Here is a 20,272-nt window from a genome sequence, read left to right as displayed (position 1 = left end):
TTTTGCATTGCTTTTTTTGTTCTAAAGTATATGAACATCTTGTTAGTACATCTGGAATGGGAAGGACTTATTTATGTGTACACAAAACCATGACTGGTAAAATACACCAGAAATTACTTTAGAAATTTTCCAACATTGCTTTTCCCTAAGTATTTGTAAATACTACTGCTGCTAACCTATCCTATTCTGGGAATGCCTGTTCTTCCTATGTGATTCCTTCCTGTGCTGTCCTAACCTTAACTTTCCTAGTTTTCAAAAGAGAAGCTGCAACCTTGCCTTCTCTCAGGTTAAGCAACAATTAGAATTATCCAGGAACTGGTAAAACTGCACACCCAACTTTGTTAATAGTGAGTCTTCAGGAAATAAAAATATTATGCTCGGAAGAATAATGAATACATTGTAAATATTTCTTATGAGAAAACTGTTTTCAGAAAAAAAAAAAAAAGCAAGGTCTAGTGCTCAGAGGAGATGACAGGGATAAAAGCAAACAGGCTCTATTTATAGCACTGTGACCTTGGGCAAGCCATTTAACCTCTCTGTGCAGCTGTTTATGCAACACTAATATGGATAGAATTACCTACCTCACAAAGGTGTTGTGAGGGCTAAAGGAATGCTAAGAGATGCACTTGGTCCAAATATTGTCAGTCTGGATGCTGGTTTTTAATAGGATCCTGCTAACCCTAGTGATCAGAGAAACACTGCCATGATTCCGTTCTTTCTTTACCCTTGGAAATACAGTTCTCCATGTGAATATGAAGTTCTCCTGTGCTCTCTGCTTTGCAAAGTACAGCAGTTTTGGTCAGTGCATGAGAATCAGGTTAGGAATCTGACAAATGGCAAGAGACTGATGAGGGATTAGTGTACGCAAATACACAAGCGTTCCTCTCTTCATTGCTTGTGGCAACTTGGAACTAAGCCAGAGAAGTAGACAATGACAGGACAATAGGGCTAGAGAGAGTGAGACAGTAAGATTTCTGTTGTTCACAGTTCTCTCTGTGGGCTTTTTATTTTATAGGATGACTTAACAATTTAGTTGCAGTTGAAAGGAATCTGTTAGCTTGCATTAATTTCGTAATGTTCAGCATCAGGTGTTGGGGTTTTATCACACATTGAACGCAGACCTGTGATTTGAATTTTTCTTATATAGAAGAAATCAATCGTTTACTAGAATGGGAAGCATCGCCTGGGTGTAAATCAGTGCCGGGAGGCCACGTGCACTCTATGTGGAATGCTCCTCACTGCTCACTGCTGCTTTCTGTCTACCTGTGTCTGTCTGTCCTTCCCTCCTGCCTAAGGCTTTGCTTGCTAGCCTTCTCCTCTAGCTGTCGGTGCGTCCTTTGCTTGCTGGATTCAAATGGCAACCTCTCTGTATGTGATTTGGGTTGCATTAGAAAATCCAGGAGCTGGAAGCCACGCTGTATAATGCCCTGCAGCAGGATCCAGGAAGGTGGGCGAGCGAGTCGCTGACCGAAGCCCAGCGGGAGGATTTGCGAGCTGCAGTGGAGAAGGTGCGGCGGCAGATCCTGCGGCAGAGCCGTGAGTTTGACAGCCAGATCTTGCACGAGCGAATGGAGATGCTGCAGCAGGCACAGCAGGTAATCCCGGTTCTCTCTCCTCCCCTGTGTTGGTGTTACCTCTGTGGTTGCCACCACTGCCCATACAACAGCATCGCTTCACCCTCACCTCGTCAAGTTACGCTTAGTCTATTCTTTGTATTGCTGCCATGTCAAGGAGACAAGCAGTGTCAGGGCATGGTACGCACACAAAACGAGTCACTGTCTCACTATAAGGTCCTGTTGCACAATCTGTTTCATGTGCATACAATGACACAGTCTTCCACGGGACTGACTCCACGGGGAGCTTGCTGCAAGCTTAAGGCCTAAATTAGAAAAAGCCAGAATGGAAGGTTTTAAGACTGTAACAGAAGCAGTAGTTACAGGAATCCCAGTGTTTTATTCTCGTTCTCCACCCCCCACCCTCCCCCTTCACTTTTATTTCTTGTAGCTGTGAAATCTTTTAAAATTAAAAAAAAAAAAAGAAAAAAAGAGGAAGTCATAGGAAGCCATTTACAAAGCTTCATGCCTTTAGATTAGTCCGGAAAAGTGTTGTCTGTCTAAAACACTTCCTTAAGGAGAAATACTGACAACTTGAGTTCAGACAAGGTCCTGGTAAGTGTGGTAGTTATTTACTGAAGAATCATTTGGTAGGATTACTGGTTTTTCTGTGCAAATATTCAGGGAAAGAAGAGAGCTGAGTGTCTCAGGGTGTTAATTATTCCAGCAGGAATAATTGTTCCTAAGGATTTTAGTTTCTCTCTATAGTAAGCTCCGGAAGATGCAGCGAGATGTCTTAGATCTTAAGGACTACCCTCCAGTTGCTCTAGCTACTATCTGTACAAATCCAGAATCACATATTTTAAATACCAAACTCTGCTAGGCACAGCTCTTGAATTTTTTTCGATGGGTGTCAGATCAATGATGGCGTACAGAAAGCTGGAGAAGGTAGGCACCAGCTGGTGTTAAAAGTGTCAGAAATAGAGACTAGACTAAATATATGAAATTTGGTAAAAAAAGGTGTAGACGAAAGTGTAGTGTAGTGAGATGTGGTTAGGGTTTTTTTGTTTGTTTGTTTGTTTGGTTTTTTCCAGTATCTTAGACAGTCCATTTTCCCAGCCAGACTGTTGGTGTTTATTTAGAACAATAAAGCAACACTTTTCAGTTGAGTAAATATTATTTATCAGTGATGTTCAATGGACATGAATGTTGTTGTGTGTTGACTGATGCCTCTACACTTAAACAATGTACAATTTCAGGTTTTTACATCAGGCTAGATGTAGTTTGCTCCTTTGCTTCCACCAGGCATGTAGTTCGATGCTGTTTGAAGGATCACTATTGGCTAGGTCCTTTTTGTGACCCTTACTGGAGTGTATTTTTGGGGGACACCTCAGCAGAGCTTCTAAGTTAGGCTCATATAATATTGGCAAATAGGAAGCAAAAATAGGAGGAGATTTGTAGAGTGAAACAGTTGTTCTTGAGGACTCAATATCCATACTAGCTGCCTATCAGGGGTTTAATTTGGACTATGTTCTGTTTGGTCCCATGAACTGCTCACTATCAGTCAGAGCACTTTAGGTGCACATCTGGAACACATCTTCAGTTTGAGTCCAGTTCACGTACTCATAGCTTGCTCCACAATATAAAGTTAAATATGGTGGGTGTGGATGAGAACTTCACTCCTGCTCTGAACAAAAGTGCTAGTGTAAGCATAGACTCATTAGCCCTGGATGTTTATGTACGTGTCTCCAGTTCCATTTTATAGTCTGTTATTAGAGTTTTGTGTTGTGCCCACTTCATTACACATGCTAATGTTACAGCCCTGCAGGACATGTTAAACTGAATCCTACTGGTTAATAACGAGCTGAGTATTTTAGTCATCTACTTCGCCCGCTCCCCCTTAGTAGATAGGAAAAACAAAGGCAAAGTTGGTAGTTAATTTGCCTGGTGTAAGGGAGATTAGCAGATTGCATTTGAAAATATTTTCTCAGTTGTTTTATTCTTAAGGTTGTATTTGTTGGTCCTTATGGGACCAGTTGTCACCACTGATATCCTAGTAGTTGTATGCAAATGTCCACAACTTAAACAAACAAAAAACTCTAGATCAGTAGTGTCACAGGGCTAATTCTCATAGAATTACATTCATCTGCACTAAGAGATAGAAGCTGAAATGCTGCAAAAATGAGAGCATACCTGTGTTGGCAGAGTCCTTAAGGTATGGATGAAGCTGCCATAAATATAGTACATCCCTAGATGCTACATTAAATGAAACCCCTCTTTTCTTGATACATTTATGGCCTCCAGAGATTTTGCTGACATTCTGGCATTAGCAAACACCTATTACACCTTATTCTGGCAAAACAGTAGTCTACTCCTGGATATGTTTGTAGAGCCTGCAGAGCCTTTACAGTATGCACCACCCTTCTTACTTTGCTGAATATGGAGAATGATATGACATCATGGTGAACCTCAAGACTTAATACAGAATGTCCTTGTTGCAAGCACTCTCAAACTTTGCCTGAAACAGCAGCCATGTATTAAAGACTCCAAATTCTCTGAAACTCTGGAAGTTTGATCACTTCCAGAAGGCCTGTTTATTTGCTTCTATTACCTTCTGGTCTGCCTGATACAAGTGCTTAGAAAGAACAATTCTACTTATGCTGGCAGACTGGGCATGGCCTTCTCTGAGTCAGAGTTTCTGTGTCAGACATGTGGAGTGGGTGTCCAAGAAGATCTGATGATGGAGAAGGAGAAGTTGAGTTCTCTCCTTGTTTTTACATGATCCTTGAACATACTGCAGGATGCAGAAGTGGCAAGACATGAGATGAATGCTGCAGGTAGGTCTGCAAGGTTTCATATAGGATAACTGCTTCACACAGGGACTTTGAGGATTTAGCTTGTGAGGTGTTGATTTTACAGAGCAGGTAAATGCTCCTCCTTGAGAAAATACACTCTGAAAAGGACAGGGACGTGCATAAGAGGTGGGTAAACTGTTGTCCAAATGTGAGCCTGTGCTGCTTTGTGTGCTTCTTTGTCCAGACAGAAAGCCTTAGTTCTTAGCCACTGGGTATTGATTTTGTTCCAGCGAAATAAATGAATTTTAGGATGTTAGGGCCTGTTTTATGTTGGCAGGTCTGTTCATCTTGGGCATGTGTAGCCTCATATTATTATTGTTCATTAGTATATAAATGGAACCATTCGTGTACACCACTTGCGTATTAAGGAAACAGGCCTCTGTGGAGCCAAATTAGACAGACAGTGTGATGAGATCCGCTTGCTAAGGCATGGAACTCTTTTATTAAACCCAGAGTGTAACATGCAGGTCTAGGGGAAAGATCTTCAGCTGAAGCATATTGACAGTACTCCCTTAAAGTCAGAGAAGGTGCTTTGATTTACACCATCCTCCCTACTAGGAAGGAGGCAAAATATGTTAATTAAAAATCTGTCATGAGCAGCTTGTGATATTTGCTTTTAGCCATAGGGTATGTGCAGTTCAACTGCTATTCCTGAATACATTGCCATCAAAAATGTCTCATTGTGCTACACTGTTATTATAAGCTTTTGTAAATCAGTGTCTGGTTTATTTTTAGCAGAACTTCATTTAAAAGTAACTTTTGTGCTCTAGCCAGTGCAGTGGCATGACTTTTGTGCATTTTGGAAAACATGAAGATCATTACTAGCAGATTCTGTTAAGAAGGGTAATTATGTGTGTGTGTGTATATATATACACATATATAACATGCTAAGCCATTTCGAGAGAGAGAGAAAAATGTGTTAATGTAGCTATAAAAACCATCTTTGAGAAGAAATATTTCAATCGGAGCAATATGTTTCTGAAGTAGTGTTATCAACTTCTTAATTAAGCAAACTCAAAAAAAACCCCACAACCCCAAAAAACCCCAGCTGCCCAAAAAACCCAACACAAGAAATCCACAGAGCATCATAGTTAAATCACCCTAAAAATATACTATGATTGTGTTACCTGATGAAATCAATGAATATTTAAAGTCAAGTTATGTCTTATATAAACCAAATGGGATCCAACTTGAAATATATTCCTGTTGGTTTGACTGCATCTGCTTCTGGACTAAAAAACTGTGGAAAGTGATCAGAACCAGGCTTTAAATTAGGATAGATTAAATCAAATTGCACTGTTGGCAGTACTCAAACACAAAGAAAATTTATAACAGAAATAGAGTTTATTCTGATTTCATTTTAAGTTATTTTAAATACAAAGAGAAGAGAGAAAGTCCTTGAAGGACAGCAGATTGACACACACTCATTTGCAAAAATAGTTGCTGCTAATCAGAAAGGGTATGAGACAGATTTTGTTAATGTAATCCAATAATTTCCAAGAGCAGTCTTATCTTTGTATAAAATTGTAAGAAAAAGGAAATTGAAAATATGTTAGTTCCTTGTGTCATCAAAAAGTGTGAAACTTTTTTTTTTTTTCTCTGAGTCGCACTGTAGTACTGTACTAAAATGAGGATGTTTTATTCTGAGTTAGTATATTCTTGGGTGGAGCTCAGTTTTGCAAAATAAAACAAACCATCACTTCAGTTCTAGGCCTGAACATAATACATCTATGGAATGCTGAAGGCATCCAAATTGCAGCTTTAAATAGTTGGAATGTAGCAGGAATATTTTAGGCATGTTTTCTTTAAACTACAGCATTTAGTCCTATGACGAGGTTGGATTATTCATCGTTAATAAAAGCAGAAATCACCACTTTCTTGGCACATTTTACGAAAAGAATGCATAGGACTATCGTTTAGGACAAAACAGGTATAACTCAAAACTGACCTCTATATGTCACTGATGTAGAGAAGGATTGACTGTAAATGTACTGTCTCAGGCACTTTTTTCATGGACACCAAGGAAAAGTCAGAAGCAATGATGTCTTTTTTCATCCTGAAATTTCAAAATATAAAGATAGCTTGAAATCAAGAAACAACAAACTGATTTCCTTCTCTAAGTTTCTTTGTTTCTTTGTTCCTTTTTTTTTTTTTCCCTGACCTGAAAACCGAGTTCTTACTGCTTATAGATCAAATAAAGATATAGTAGATGTTACTCTTCCATGAGTTCGCCCTGCTCTCTTGTAGGTAGGGCACCTTTTTCACACTAGGAGAGTAGTTTGTTTGCAAATCCATAGGATTGTATGTCACTATATCTATAAAATCCTATTGGCTCAGCCTATTGGAATACCTATTTGGGGTTTCATTGGTTTTCTCTGAAAACCTTTATTTTAAAACAATTAATTTGTTAATACATTAATTGCCAATGTGAAGTAGGAGCCTGAGATTTAGCCCTTGATGTACTGCAGATGTTGAGATGAAGTTTGGATGAATCCAGCAGTTAATCTGCTCCCCTTTGCTGTGTAATGTCATGGTTGATATACTGTCTATTTTTCACACAAGGTTTAATGTTTCTTACTGGAAAGGCTCTTGGGGGAGGGAGGTTGCTATACTCAGAGTACTTTATTGATAGGCATGAAGATCTCTTGTCTGAAATTTGTCCTCTTTGGCACATTGCCTTGCGTCAGAGAGGACAAATCAAAGACATCACCTACTCCGGCATGTTGCCTTGTGGCAGAGAGGCTGGCTTGGTCAAAAACTCACAGCTTTGCCACACAATTCAGAAAGTAGGTAGAAGTATTACTACTAAGGTTACTTACACAATAATATTAACAATTGGGTCAAGTTTCAGATCATTTTACAACCAAATCTATATAGGTACCGTATGTTTTAATGTTTATATTTTAAATCTGAAGTGCTAAGATGCTAGCAAAGTTCATCCCCCCCATTTTTCCATACAGCTGTACACGAATAGGAATTCATAGGGCAATCAGTTATATTTTTTAATTTTTGCAAGTACTAATGTCTGCAATTGAGAAATGTTCTGTGCTTTGCTGTTCAGCACATAATAAATTACTGTTGATAATACTTCTTTTTAATATTCATTAATTACTCTTAAAGACATCTGCTATTGTATCTGTCTAACTGCAATCTGTATTTATCAAGCACATCGTGACTGGGTTAATCATAGCTGACCTTGGGTATTGACTTGTCATGCAGGAGTGAATGTTGAGTCTTCCAAGGCATCATTGCTATTATAACGATAATATCGTAATAAACTTCTGTAATTTCCCACAGATGACATGCATGGCAAATGAGAGTTAATTTTAGTTATTTCTGTATGTTTATTTTTCAGTATTTCCTTATGTATGTTTCGTGTATATTTATAGTTCAGATCTACCCATGCCTGTTTTGCTAACTGCCTCAGTGATACTACTTGTCTGAATAAGTGATGATAGTAGGACTGGTGTAATACCTACAAAACATATCTGAAAAGTCTGCTCCCTTTGTCCTAAATGAGGTGTAATTGAGGTTGTTCTCAAAAGCAACTGTGTGCCTTAAAGTAGTATTAGAATCAAGAAAATTCTAGTCTGAAGTTTGAATGCTGAAATCCTCTGATCTGAAATTGTGAATACTCTGTGTTTCTTAGGAAAGGCCAGTGGGAGCTGAGGAAAGGCAAATCTAAAAAAGAAAGTGTTGTAAGTTTTGTTATAGAAGTGAAGATTAAATGTTGGTTTATATGTACAATTCACACATATATCATGATACTTACTTCTATGGAAATTTGCTATTTAAATACCAGAATGTAAAATAATATAAATTTAATACTAATAAATATTGCTTTTTTTAAAAATTCCCCCCCCCCCCCCATAAAGAGCCTAGGCTGTCAAGAAGTCATTTTTAAGATGCTGAATGTGTTTTTCCTTCTGAGCTCAAGCAGACTTACAAAAACCATTCTTTGTAGATTTAAGGGTAATGTGGCTTTAATTATTGTTTTTCCCTAATGAAAAGCAATAAGACCGTTGATATTCTTCTGTTAGATATCAATGTATGATGTAGTTTTAATATAGCATAAATTAAAAGACTCCCAGTGTTAAAAAATAATAAATCAAGTTTACTAGTAGATTAAGCCATGTCTTCACCTACATGTAGTCACTCAGTATCAACTCATAAAAATTATTATTTTAAGCTAAATGCATTAATTAAATTCACTGATTTACTACTAGGAGCAATGTGATTGAACATATTAACTTTCATACTGAGAAATGCATCAGTGCAGCTCTAAAAGAGTCATTCTCCTCAGGAAGGCAAACAAAGAAATGACAAATGCCTAATAAAGATTAACTAGAACAATTCTCCTGCTTCAATAACAATTAATTGGATTATCATGGTTAAGACTGCAGAACACAGAAAGGAATGAAATTTTTACCTACTATGTAAAGAAAGAATTTGGTGAGAATCAGAGGTATAGTATAACCAAAATGATGTATTATTTATAATATTCAACTGGACGAAATTTATATTAAGTTTTCATTCATAAAGTAAAACAAGACGGCAACAAAGATAGCTTAAGCTAATGCTGTTACAGTGTGCTTTCTCATTTTCTTATGACCATTATGCAAAATCACATACTAGGAAAATGAAGCTAAAGGAAACATCTGGACTCCTGAGTCTGGATCCCTTACAGTAGCAGAAGCAACAGCTTGAGTAAATGCATGTGGCAACTACCTATGCAAATTGTATTGTAAACACAGTAGAGGGCTATTAAAATGCATTAAATTTATGAAAAAAAAAAGAAAATAATATATTTATTTTCATTAAGGAATTTTATCCATTAGTTTAGTCATTTGAATAATAGCTAAAGTCAATCCAATTTATATTCATCTTTGTTAATTTTATACATGTAACATAGTTACGCTGTTCACATTATTAAAGATCTTACATACCTGTGTCTTAATAGTGTTGAGAAGCTGCTTAAGATAATGATATAATGAAATACTATTGATTCTTCCCTTTGTCAGAGAAAACATTTCCCTTGCTAAATTTTGCTGCAGAATGAGATACGCTCTTGATCATAAGCTGGCTTCAAAGGTTCAAAACACAGTTCATGTTTGGTATAGTCCATCCATAGTGCCTATTCTGTAAATGTACATCAGCCTGAACCTTTCCAACATTTCAGAGCCGAGGCTCTAAGCAGCTTAGCAAATCCTTCTTTGTCTGCTTTGTGCTAAAATTATCAAATTGTTTCCTTGGATGTGCTGGTGAATGTAAATCCAATAAATGTGTGTCACAGGAACTATTAAGGTGATTTCTAAATCCCCTGATTACTTGTGTTTTCACAACTATTGTAGCATGTCAAGGAGCATATTTTGCAGCTGGATAAATTGATGTTCCTGATGTTGCTGTCAGTAAAACAGTATGTTTGTTGAGATGAGCTCTTTACTTACCCACTTATCTAGGAAGCAAGAACATCAGTTCCGCAGATCGACAGCTATATGAAGGAACGTCTTCATCTTTGTCTGGTAGATGAAACTTGTCACTGAAGTTCCTTTCCTGGTGATGTTTTCCCTATTTGGCAAAGTTTGAGGAATGACATCATCCAAGATTTCGTTTGATGACTGCGAATGGCTGGGTAATGGTATGAAAGGATTGTGGAGGACAAAAGGCTTGGATGAAGAAGTTCACTTCATCTACCAGTATCACTATACAATTAACGGAAATCACTGAAATTCTCAGAATCTGTGTTTTCTGCTAAAAATATATCTGGGAGATGGGGTCAAAAAAACCAGAATATGTGTAAGGGACCATGTAATTGCAGAGAGACACAGTCCATTTCTCATCAGAATTTGTGGTATCATGAAATAAAAACTAAAACAAATGAGGAAATACACATATTTGAGTAGGTTGGAGGGAGAAATTTGGACCTAGCATCTTAAACCTGTAGGGCACTTCATTACATTTCAGATCAATTTTCTTTCTTTGTAATCCTGAAGTTCCTCCCCTGCCAAACTCTCAAAATGATGACAAATCATTACTGGGCTGATTTACATCCTCCAGCAGAAAAATGATAGCTCTGAGACTGCAATCTGGGGCTCGCTGAGCTTAGTGAAAGGATTTCCATTTGTTTCAGTGCTCCTTTACATTAGCCACTATATAAATGGAGATGGTACTTAATGTAGATGGATTGCTACTATAATACAAGTGAGGCACACATGCTTCATATGTACTGTGAGGGAATGTAATTAACTTTTTTTTTTTTCTTTTTCAATAGAGTAATTTTCTCATTTTAGTTAAACCATTCAATGATGTTAAGTAGTGGAAGAATAATATTATCATTTCCAGTATCAAGTTCATCACTTGTGCTTCTTTGCTCCATAATGCAAGAAGAGTTTTCTAAGCCTGTGTTATTGGAATTTCTCTGTTAGTGAAAATAGGCACACATCCACCATTATGCTGTTTGCATTTCACTTAAACCTTGATTCCTCAGATGTCCCAGAGATGTGGCTTGCAACACTGAGATTACACCATAGCCACAGGAGCTACATCATGCTAAAATTACAGAAATTTCCCTTTTGAAACCAGTATCTATCTGGTTCTCCACTGCCAATGCATTAACACTATTCCATTTGAGCTGACGTCTGATTTGATGAATGGTCTGCAAGGAACCTGTTGCCTTTAATTCAGTTTTTAAAACTGTATTATCCCTCTTTTTGCATCTTTGTACAAGGGATTAGTGAAAATAATAAATTTGCATCTAGGGCTACCTAGCCTTTGACTGAGTTTGGATATATTTGGAAAACAAAAATCTCTAGGAATTTATCCAGCTGTCAGGAAAACTGAGCTGTAGGTGCAGAGACACCTGAATTGGTCCTGCATAGGTCAGCTCAGATAACATTGCTCCATGCAAACTTGGAGCCTCAGCTTCTGGAGGAAGGTCAGAACTGCTGTGAGTAATAATGTTATGTAGTCCCATCTTGTGTCTCAGACCTCTTTCACCTCAGAAAGGAAGAGCTGACTGCCTTGATTTCCCTACTGGTACTGGAAGATACACACTGAAGGCACTTGCCATCCAAGTTTACTTGGATGGATCCAAGTAAACACTTCCATCGCTTAAGTGAATTATTGAAGTTCAAGAAGTGTATCCTGTTTCCCGGAAAGACAAACTTCCCTTAATGAGGTGAAAGGAAATGAGGGTTATGAGCATTTAGGAAGAATCTTCCAGAAGTTAGGAATCTTTTGCTGAGAAAAATGCTTAATTTCCCACTTTTGGGCAATTTGACAGCCCTTTGTGTTTGGAAGATCTTCAAGCATTGGATTGAATAGAAGGGGCAGTATATGATCACTGCAGTCAGTGAACATATAATTTATACAATTGCAAATGACTGATGTTAAACTTCCCTTTTATGGGTCTGTTCAGCGATGTGGTAAGTAGTGCCATGGTAGGGGTTCTTCAGCAGACTTTCAGTCAAATGCCTGTCTTCACACTACAGAGTTCCAAAGGAAATGTATGCTTTAGCTGCCTTAACTTTCTGGATGTTGTCTCTTTTACCTAACTGTTAGCATTTTTAGACTGTCCATCGGAATTATAGCTGTGCCCCCTACCTTTGCATATATAATGTATAAATAACTACTATCAAGAAAAAATTTATAATGGAACTTAAAAGTCTGATCAAATTGCAGTTAAGTAATAAGTAAGGCATATGTTGTACATCTTTAGCATCTTTGTTCTGTAGCTGTCTGGAGATGCAAATGGTTTCACAGATGAGCCTTATTCCTGGCAGAGCTGAAGCTTCTGTTCCAGCCGTAGCTTGGCCAGCAGAGCCATCTGCTGTTAACTCAGGACAGCAGTAGGACCCTTTCAGCCCCTGCTGCTTTCTGGCTCGTTGCAAGCACTTCCTCAGAAGTGGCATCACGCTTCATCGCTAGTGGAAGGACGATTTATCAAGTAGATGCCTGCCATACTAAAATGGATGCTCATCCGACCCTCCTCCCAAAACTCAGGAGAGCTACATGTGGGTGAAGGTAGTAACAGGGAGTATTTGCAAATCTATTCATCCATCATCCAGAAGTTTTGTGACGTTTTATTTGCTATTATAATAAAATCAATTACAAGTTAGCATTCCTTATTTTGGCAGATTGGTTTTGAATGCAGGAAGGCAGACAGTGTTAAGAATCCACGTCCCTAATGTTTGCATTCTTCTCTTTCATGGTTGCATTCTCATTGCCCTATATTTATCTGACTGTGGTTCTTTGTTTACCTACAGTAATTCCTTTGTATGGCCTCGTGATTTGACATCACGGTGTTATTCTCACGAATCCTGTCAGTCCCGAGAAAGGTGTGTTCGTGTGACTGAGGGGCAGCTATTAACACAGGAATTGCTGGAACCCAGCAGAGCACCTCTCCATTCTCTCCCTAATCCGCACTCTGACTGTGACCAGTGCTAGGGGCTTTAAAGGAAACACAGATAATTTGCTGGTTTTGGGTTGTCTATCCATATGTTCTACTCCTCCTTTAAAAAAAAAAAAAGAAAAGAAACAAAAGAATAGCCTGTGGCTTTCATCTCAACCATGATTTCTCAATATTTGAGAGCAAGAGATAGTAGATTTCGTTGCTTTCTCACATAGTTTTTTGTGCAGTTGAAAATGTGCTGGGTTTACCCTGCAAGGTTCCTGAGAGCTTTGTCAAGGACAGAGCTGAATGAATCTTTTATAGCACAACTGCTATAACTCTCTGACATAGTAGGGAAAGCTTGACTTACTGATCACCAGCTCATGCCACAAAGTGTGGAAGCGGGTAGAATTTCTTGATAACAATATAATAGTTCTGCATGATTTGTTGTCACAGTTATGCTTTTGCAAACATAAACAAATCAGAATTCATTGAAAGCATCTAGTCAAGTGTAGAAAACCTGAGAGTGAGTCCACAGCTTCTTGATTGCTAATTCTTGCAAATAAAAGGAAGGGCAGATAAAGATGAAAATGCTTATACTGAATCTCAAGCAGTCCTGCCTTTGGTCTTTAGTACGTGTAATTCTTGTGTAATTTCCTTCTCAGTAGTTTAGTACAATCTTTGACTGAGGAACATCTCTGGCTACTTCTAGAAGATACTTTTTTTTCTTAAAGCTAGGATTGTTGAATGTAGCTTAGATGTATTTTTTTAAATTAATATTTTGGAAATGGTTATCTTTGTATGATCAACATAATGCTGTAAAAGCATATAGGTACAATGGGGGAAAAGAATTAGTTTTATGTGTTAAATAATGTATGCAGATGTAAATCTCGTTTTTTCCTGCCAGTATATTTGTATATACTTTTATACATACATATTTGTATATATGTGTATATTTTTAAGGCCATTTCTGCAGTTAAATGTAAATAAATGAGTTAAATCAGATTATTCAGGATATATAAATAGCTGAGCTAGGCTGGTTATCTTCCAGTGCTGACCCTGTGCAGTCAGAGGATATTGATGGGAATAGCTACGCCCACTTCATCCTCCTGGATAATCCTCCCTACAACACTTCAGGGGAAAGCAAGTAAACAACCAGAAGTAAACAACCCCAAGCTTTGATACCTGATGGAAAATTCCAGCCCATGGTTGTATTTTAGAGCAAATTTCTGACCTGTCTAGCTTTGAACTGCTAATTTTTGTAGTAAAGAAGTTGGTTACAAAATCTTACTAATTTGCATCTTAAGTCTTCTGTTGTGATTTCTGCTCTTATAAGGGGAATAGTCACTGTTTAAATACTAGTCACCTGTCTTCAACATATTACCCTTAGGTAGCAAGTTCAAGGTCTACATATACACATGTATACATGTAAATATCTGCCCCACGGACTATACCCACCCTGTATATATCTACCTTACTGACATAAATCGAGTTATTTTGCGATTTTTTTTTTGGTAGATTTTTCACTGCTAAGGAGTTCAACCCTATGTATATTCCCTTCCAATCACTAGGTTGTCTGATTTTTGGGAAAGTGTTTATTTCTTTACCTTGAAGCTATTCTCTGTTGGTTTTTTTTTTAGAACTATTCTGAATAGCTGGAGTGAATAGCTGTATTTTTTTAAAAAGATTAAGAATTTATAAGGGAATAATAACACCTCAATTTTTACTTAATTAACAGAATTCCTAAATCTGAAAAATGCCATCTTATCCTAATTAACATGTTATTTTATGAAAGAACACTTGCTGTAAACCCTGAGGAGAGAAACCCACCAGATGTTAGGGGTTTTTTTCATTTTCCTTTTTTTTCCAGTGGGTATTTCTCAGCAGATATTGAAAAAATATCTCATATTAAAAATCTTGAAGGTGAAAATGATATTTAAAAATAGTGCTTTTCCCACTCATCTCACAATGGTCAAACTTTAGCACAGAGCATAGCAGAACCCCCACAGAATTGAAGTCTGTCACTCAGATCTGGGATGTGGCTGTAAGTAGGAATCAGCATAACAGAAATGAGTGGGAGAGAAATAGGAGTGTAACCTGATGGACCAGAGATCTCACAGGTGATTACATCTGACTGCTTCTCATCCCGTGTCTTCTCGCAGTGATTGCAGTATTCCTGGTACATACGGTATATAAAGATCATTGCTTGAGAGATAGACTTGCCTTGAGCAGGGAGTACATGAAGTATAAATCAATTTAAATGTAATAGGGGAAAAGTAAAATTAATACAGCTGTGCTTGGGGCATTTGTTACTGTCAGCAAAGCTGCATGCACTCATGTCACACGAGGGTAATCTGGTTTGTGCTTTTATATTATCTGAGAAAATCTCTGAGCAATGCAGCAGGATACAATGGAGGCTTTGATTGACTTATTCTGACTGCATAATATTCAAAACAGTCATTTAAGCAAAACCTCTTGTTTTAAAACAGCAGCAACAACAAAGCTATTGCTTGTGACCCGTCTGCAGTATTTGTGTGGAGATGAGTACATCCTAGACAAGGTGAACTGCAGAGTGGATATACCTCATCTTTAGGGTAGCTCCGGGTTAGATTTGAAACATTCAAGCTGAAAACTGTAGTTCTCAAAACCAATAGAAAATGGTCAATGGATCAGCTGCTGCCTTGCTGTGACTCTTCTGGGCTACCATGAGTGAGGGACATTTTCCACTATTTGAGGTCTTTGAATTGAATGCAGGTAATTAATTAGTGGTGGCAGTTGATCACACGTAAATAATGATTGGATGTTGTTTTGAAACAGATACTATTGTTCAAATCAGTTTGGATGTAATAAAATAATTTGGGAGTGGTGCAGCAGCTGCCATGTTAATTTTAGTGACCTATGCATAGAAATTAGACTAGATGATTTCTCTTTCAAAGTTCAGAAATTGTTAATAACCTTAACTATTGTAGGTCACATAAAGGTCAGGTAATCCTGAGAAAGCTGATAGTATGAAATTGCTCCTTGATTCCCAGCAGGAGTTAGTAGGAGATTCCAGGTTTCTGCCTATAAAAAAAGAGGAAAAAACATACTAATATACTATACAATATACCAAAGGTGTAATGAAATGCATCTTCTTAATGTAGAAGCCCAGAAAAATAAAAATAAATAGATAAGGAAAAGAAAAAGAAAGGAAGTATAACTTATAGAAAGGAAACAAGGGGACAGCAATAACATAGGACATGAAGACTCAACAACAGTCATATTTTTTGAGAACCTTTGTGGATCTGAACAAGGAAAATCCTTAAAAATGTGGAGAGCTGCACAGAAGGGCACATTCTATCTGATTCTGGTGGGAGGTGGCTCTGGCAACAGGACGGAGCTGAATATCTGGATAATGTCTTAGTGATGATTTGAAAATCTGGGTGCTCTGTTTTTCTGGTATAGCGTGACTATGCCAGAAGCATAGTTATGTTTCATAGGAAATGAAAGTAGAGAGTTAGAATGAAAGGAGATGGTGTAATCTGCAGACTATCTGGCTAAGTAGAAAAAACTTCTGGCAGTTGCAGAGAAAGAAGTGTTGTACTTCTAAAAGTATTGGTGCTAACTGGAATTTTCTGTGTGTATATGTTAAAATTACGATTAATGAGTGGTGATGATTAGACTTCCTGGTAGTAAACATGATGCTATAAATTTTAGCTTGTTTAAAATGCCATGTTTTCACAGAAACATGGAGTGATCCTGCCATGAACATACCTACTGTAACTGTAAAGGAAGTGTTACGTTAATAATGGGCATTTGCTGTGTTAATTTTTAATCTATTTCTTATCTTTTTTATTCATATATTTTTCAAATTAGGTCTAATTATTCATATTTCACTTTTTTCTTTTCCAGCGAATTCGAGAACTAGAAGATAAAATCGAACTTCAAAAGAGGCAACTCAAAGAAATTGAGGAAAAGGTAAATAAATACCTGGGGAATGCCAATGAATTGTTTTTCATAATTTATTTTTCTCTGTTGCATTGATGTTGATAGTACTTAATATCATGAAATCTATTTTAAAACAAGAAAGATAAAATTTGTGTTCAAGTCAGTGCTGCATAAAATGAAGCTCCGTCCCTAATCTGCTCGAAATAATTTGCTATCTGGGTTTTCTTTCAAGTACAGAAAGGAATCAAGAGGTCTGAAAGACACTAGACTAAATGGGGAGGTGGGGGATTGCTATGATTTAGATCAAGAAACAATATAAAGATTTGTCTCTGTTTGACAGAAGCAGTTAGCTCAGCCCTGTTCTTTGGATAACAATGCTTTGCAAAACTTGCAAATACTGAAAATTTTAAAAAAGTTAATGATGTGCATGTGGCGAACACTGCAACCAAAAAATATTTCTTGCTTTAAGATGGAAACAAGTTACAAATGAAAATCTGGAATGCAAATTTTCTCCTCTTTTGAAGAAGCTCTGATGGAGCCTTAAGACAGCAAATGTATTTGGGTCACTGTGGTCACAAGCAAGAGATGCCACAAGGTTCGCGGGCTGTGGACTGAAGGGTTTCCTAGGTCTGTGGAGTTCAGTCCATTCTGCAGGACATAGGCTGACAACAGGCCTTTCTCTAAGCTCTAGCGAAGTGTTTCAGTTATGTTGCTTTTACTAAACCAGTGCCTAGATCCCAAGATGAGTCACATCATCTCATGTTCATATTCTCTGGTATATATGGGCACAAACCTGCTGCTGGAGATGTTAGGGGAGATTTCATTGGTTTTTTCTTTTTGGATCAGAATAGGACAAAAGAGCAAAAGGAAGACTTTTGGGGAACTCTGAAAGGGAGTCGGAAGAGGCCAGAGAGGTCTGCAGATGTGAGAGAGGCTTTAGGGAGCAGCATGCTGGATGTGGGAAGGTTTCTTCCTCACCCTTCACTAGTCTCACTGTCCCTTCCTCTGCTCTCAGGATGTCGCAGCCCCGCTGTGTCACCCTCTGGGGGTGTTGCACTTCTAGCAGCCACTCCAGCTCCCTCAGCAGCTTCCTTGGCCCCTTCTGCTACTGCTGTAGTTGTCTCCCCTCTGCAATACCTCGTTCTGCATTTTTTGAACTGCGATATCCAGCTGGGTTTGTGGAAGAGCCAGGGGAAGAGCTGTGGGGAGCTGGGCTGTCTGCTGCTGTTGATCACTGTCACTTTACACCAGCCTCACTACTCCCTGGCTGGGGTTAGTCTGTGTGTGTCCATCAGGGAGGCAGTGGTCCCTGTTTCCACTAGTAGAGAAACACAGGCAGTACCCAGCCCTTAAAGGGCTCTTTTGCTCCCTTTGGACCCCTTTTTTTTTTCTGCCTTTGGACCCCTTTCTGCCCTGGACCCCTTTTATACCTGAAGATGTTCTTGCCTAGCAGCCAGTGATGTCTAAGATGCTACAGTTAACTCCTCAAGGGGGAGAGAAACCTTGAGGGACAGGTGATATGTCTACATGTTAATTATTGCAAATATTAGTGTTTATCCACCTATTCTAAAACAACAACATCTCTAGATGTTGCTATTTCCAAAATGTAAGTCTTTAATCATTGTCATTACAGTTTACAGAGAAGTTATTGGATTAGGCAGACTGCTAATTTTGAAAATGGAAGTTAGCATCATCTGTGCTGGTTCATCAGTGCGATGGATAGGAAAAAGTATTGGAAAAGAACCAGCTTAATCATAAGCTCAGCAGAAAGCTGGTAATGAAGTAAAATGATTAACATTTTCTTTGCCTTAGTGTTGCATTCACAGGAGACCTCATAAAAGCTTTATCATTTTCTATTATCCTTCGAACTCCCAGATGGGTGGCGGGCTTCCTTCTATCTGTATTATCTTTGATTTTTTTTTTTCCTCGGGATAAAATCCCATTCTGAGTTTGACTGCCTGAAGGAAGATTGTGTTCTCAGAGAATCAATGTATTATATACTTTGAATTCATTGCTCTTCTGAAGGTTTAATATGTCAGTGGGTGCAGACTGACACCTACATGCTGTTGATACTGAGCACAATAATTTCTTATGGAGAGAACTCGTATGCTTCTGAAGGAAGGGCAGTACTTAGACCTGGGCCTCATTGCTGGTTATAGCTAAGAGCAGTGCACCACTTATCGTTAGTGTCATGAATATGGCTTTTTATTTTCCTTCAGGAATGGATTCAATTTTTAAGTTTTATGTGAAATTCTGTCAAATAAGAACATAAGGATGGCAGTATTTTTACCCTATAGATTCTTCAGCAAAATGTCCTTCCTCTAAAGGCTATACAAAAGTATAATGCAAAATCTCAGTTTTATTCTACAAGTTGATACATGAGGAACAAGTGCTGTTTAAACACTTCGTGCTGTTCTCATAACTGATTCTCTACCATTTAAGCTGCATTTAGTTTGTGGCCTTGGCTTGGTAAGTCTTGGTTCAGGAAAGCTTTAAAGTGTGCAATTGTACGTACCTGCCTGAGTCACAGACCCGAGCCTAATATTTCTAAAGTTACGTAATCCACAAATGTTACAATTTTAAAATTTTCCCTCAAATACTGGATTTTGTACCCTGCTCCCCCTTTTTAGAGTAAGATTGGTATACTGTATCTCTCTTCCAGATCAACCCAATTAATATTGATGTAAGACTAACTGCTGTAATGTCATTGGATTTCATATTGCATATCTTACATCTTTTTTCTTTTCTTTTTTCCTCATTTTCTTTTGATCTTATGTTATAGTTTTTGTTCCTTTTTTTGTTTTTTTCACTAGCTTTCATTCTGTGGCCTTGATGACACAACTGAGCCAAGACGTGTGGTTGGTATTCTTTATATTTCTTTGTACTGAATTTTTAACTCTTAGATTTTGCCATCTTTGAGAAATGTCTTTGTAAGACCCTGAAACCATGGGGGAGGGTACACTGGTTTTGCATGCACAGAAAGGAAGAGTCACCTATAAAATCCAACTTCGATGCCTTCAGTTACCTTCCTAGACTTCTGCAGAAAGTCATTGAGTTTTCAAGGAGAAATGATTTTGCATTACAAGATGTTGACTGCATTAACTGCAATGGGTGCTTTTTAATTCTGCAGAGCAGATACATTTTGTCTAAGAGTTCAGGTACTGATGTTGGATCCTACCTTCTGTCATGTAGGATGGAGAAGTGGCGAACACTGTTTGGTTTTCAGTTTTGTTTTCTAAAGAGCCCTGTAAGTATCACTACTCATGCAAAAAGGGGTTTCATTTTACTTCATTGAGATCCTTAAAGACATGAAATGTCTTGGGAATAATAACCTAATTTCCCTTTTATGAGGCGATGTGAAGGTTGCAACATGACTGACCCTCCATGTGTCCATCCAACGTGGAAAGGGCAAGGATAAGAAACCTCGATGTCTGTCCCCTGAGACGCTGCTGTCATTCCCACTGTCCTTTCCACAGTGTCCTGGTCCTTTCAGTTCAAAGCAAAATACACAAGGAATTTCTTCTATAGCAGGAGCTATAGCAGCAGTG

At 38.0% G+C, this 20,272-nt stretch overlaps 1 protein-coding gene across 1 annotated transcript in view; it reads left to right on the top strand.

Annotated features, from left to right (window-relative positions):
- JAKMIP1 (janus kinase and microtubule interacting protein 1) overlaps positions 1-19,557 on the top strand; it is a 91,118-nt gene extending 71,561 nt beyond the window's left edge. Inside the window, exons 19-21 of the mRNA XM_065633200.1 lie at positions 1,392-1,595; positions 16,689-16,754; positions 19,507-19,557. Of these exons, the coding sequence (XP_065489272.1) occupies positions 1,392-1,595; positions 16,689-16,754; positions 19,507-19,557 (321 nt within the window). The remainder of the gene's footprint in view (positions 1-1,391; positions 1,596-16,688; positions 16,755-19,506) is intronic.
- Positions 19,558-20,272: the final 715 nt, after the last annotated feature.

This window comes from Caloenas nicobarica, chromosome 4, assembly GCF_036013445.1.
Source record: "Caloenas nicobarica isolate bCalNic1 chromosome 4, bCalNic1.hap1, whole genome shotgun sequence".
Taxonomy (NCBI): Eukaryota; Metazoa; Chordata; class Aves; order Columbiformes; family Columbidae; genus Caloenas; species Caloenas nicobarica.
This window is presented reverse-complemented; position numbering and strand designations above follow the sequence as displayed.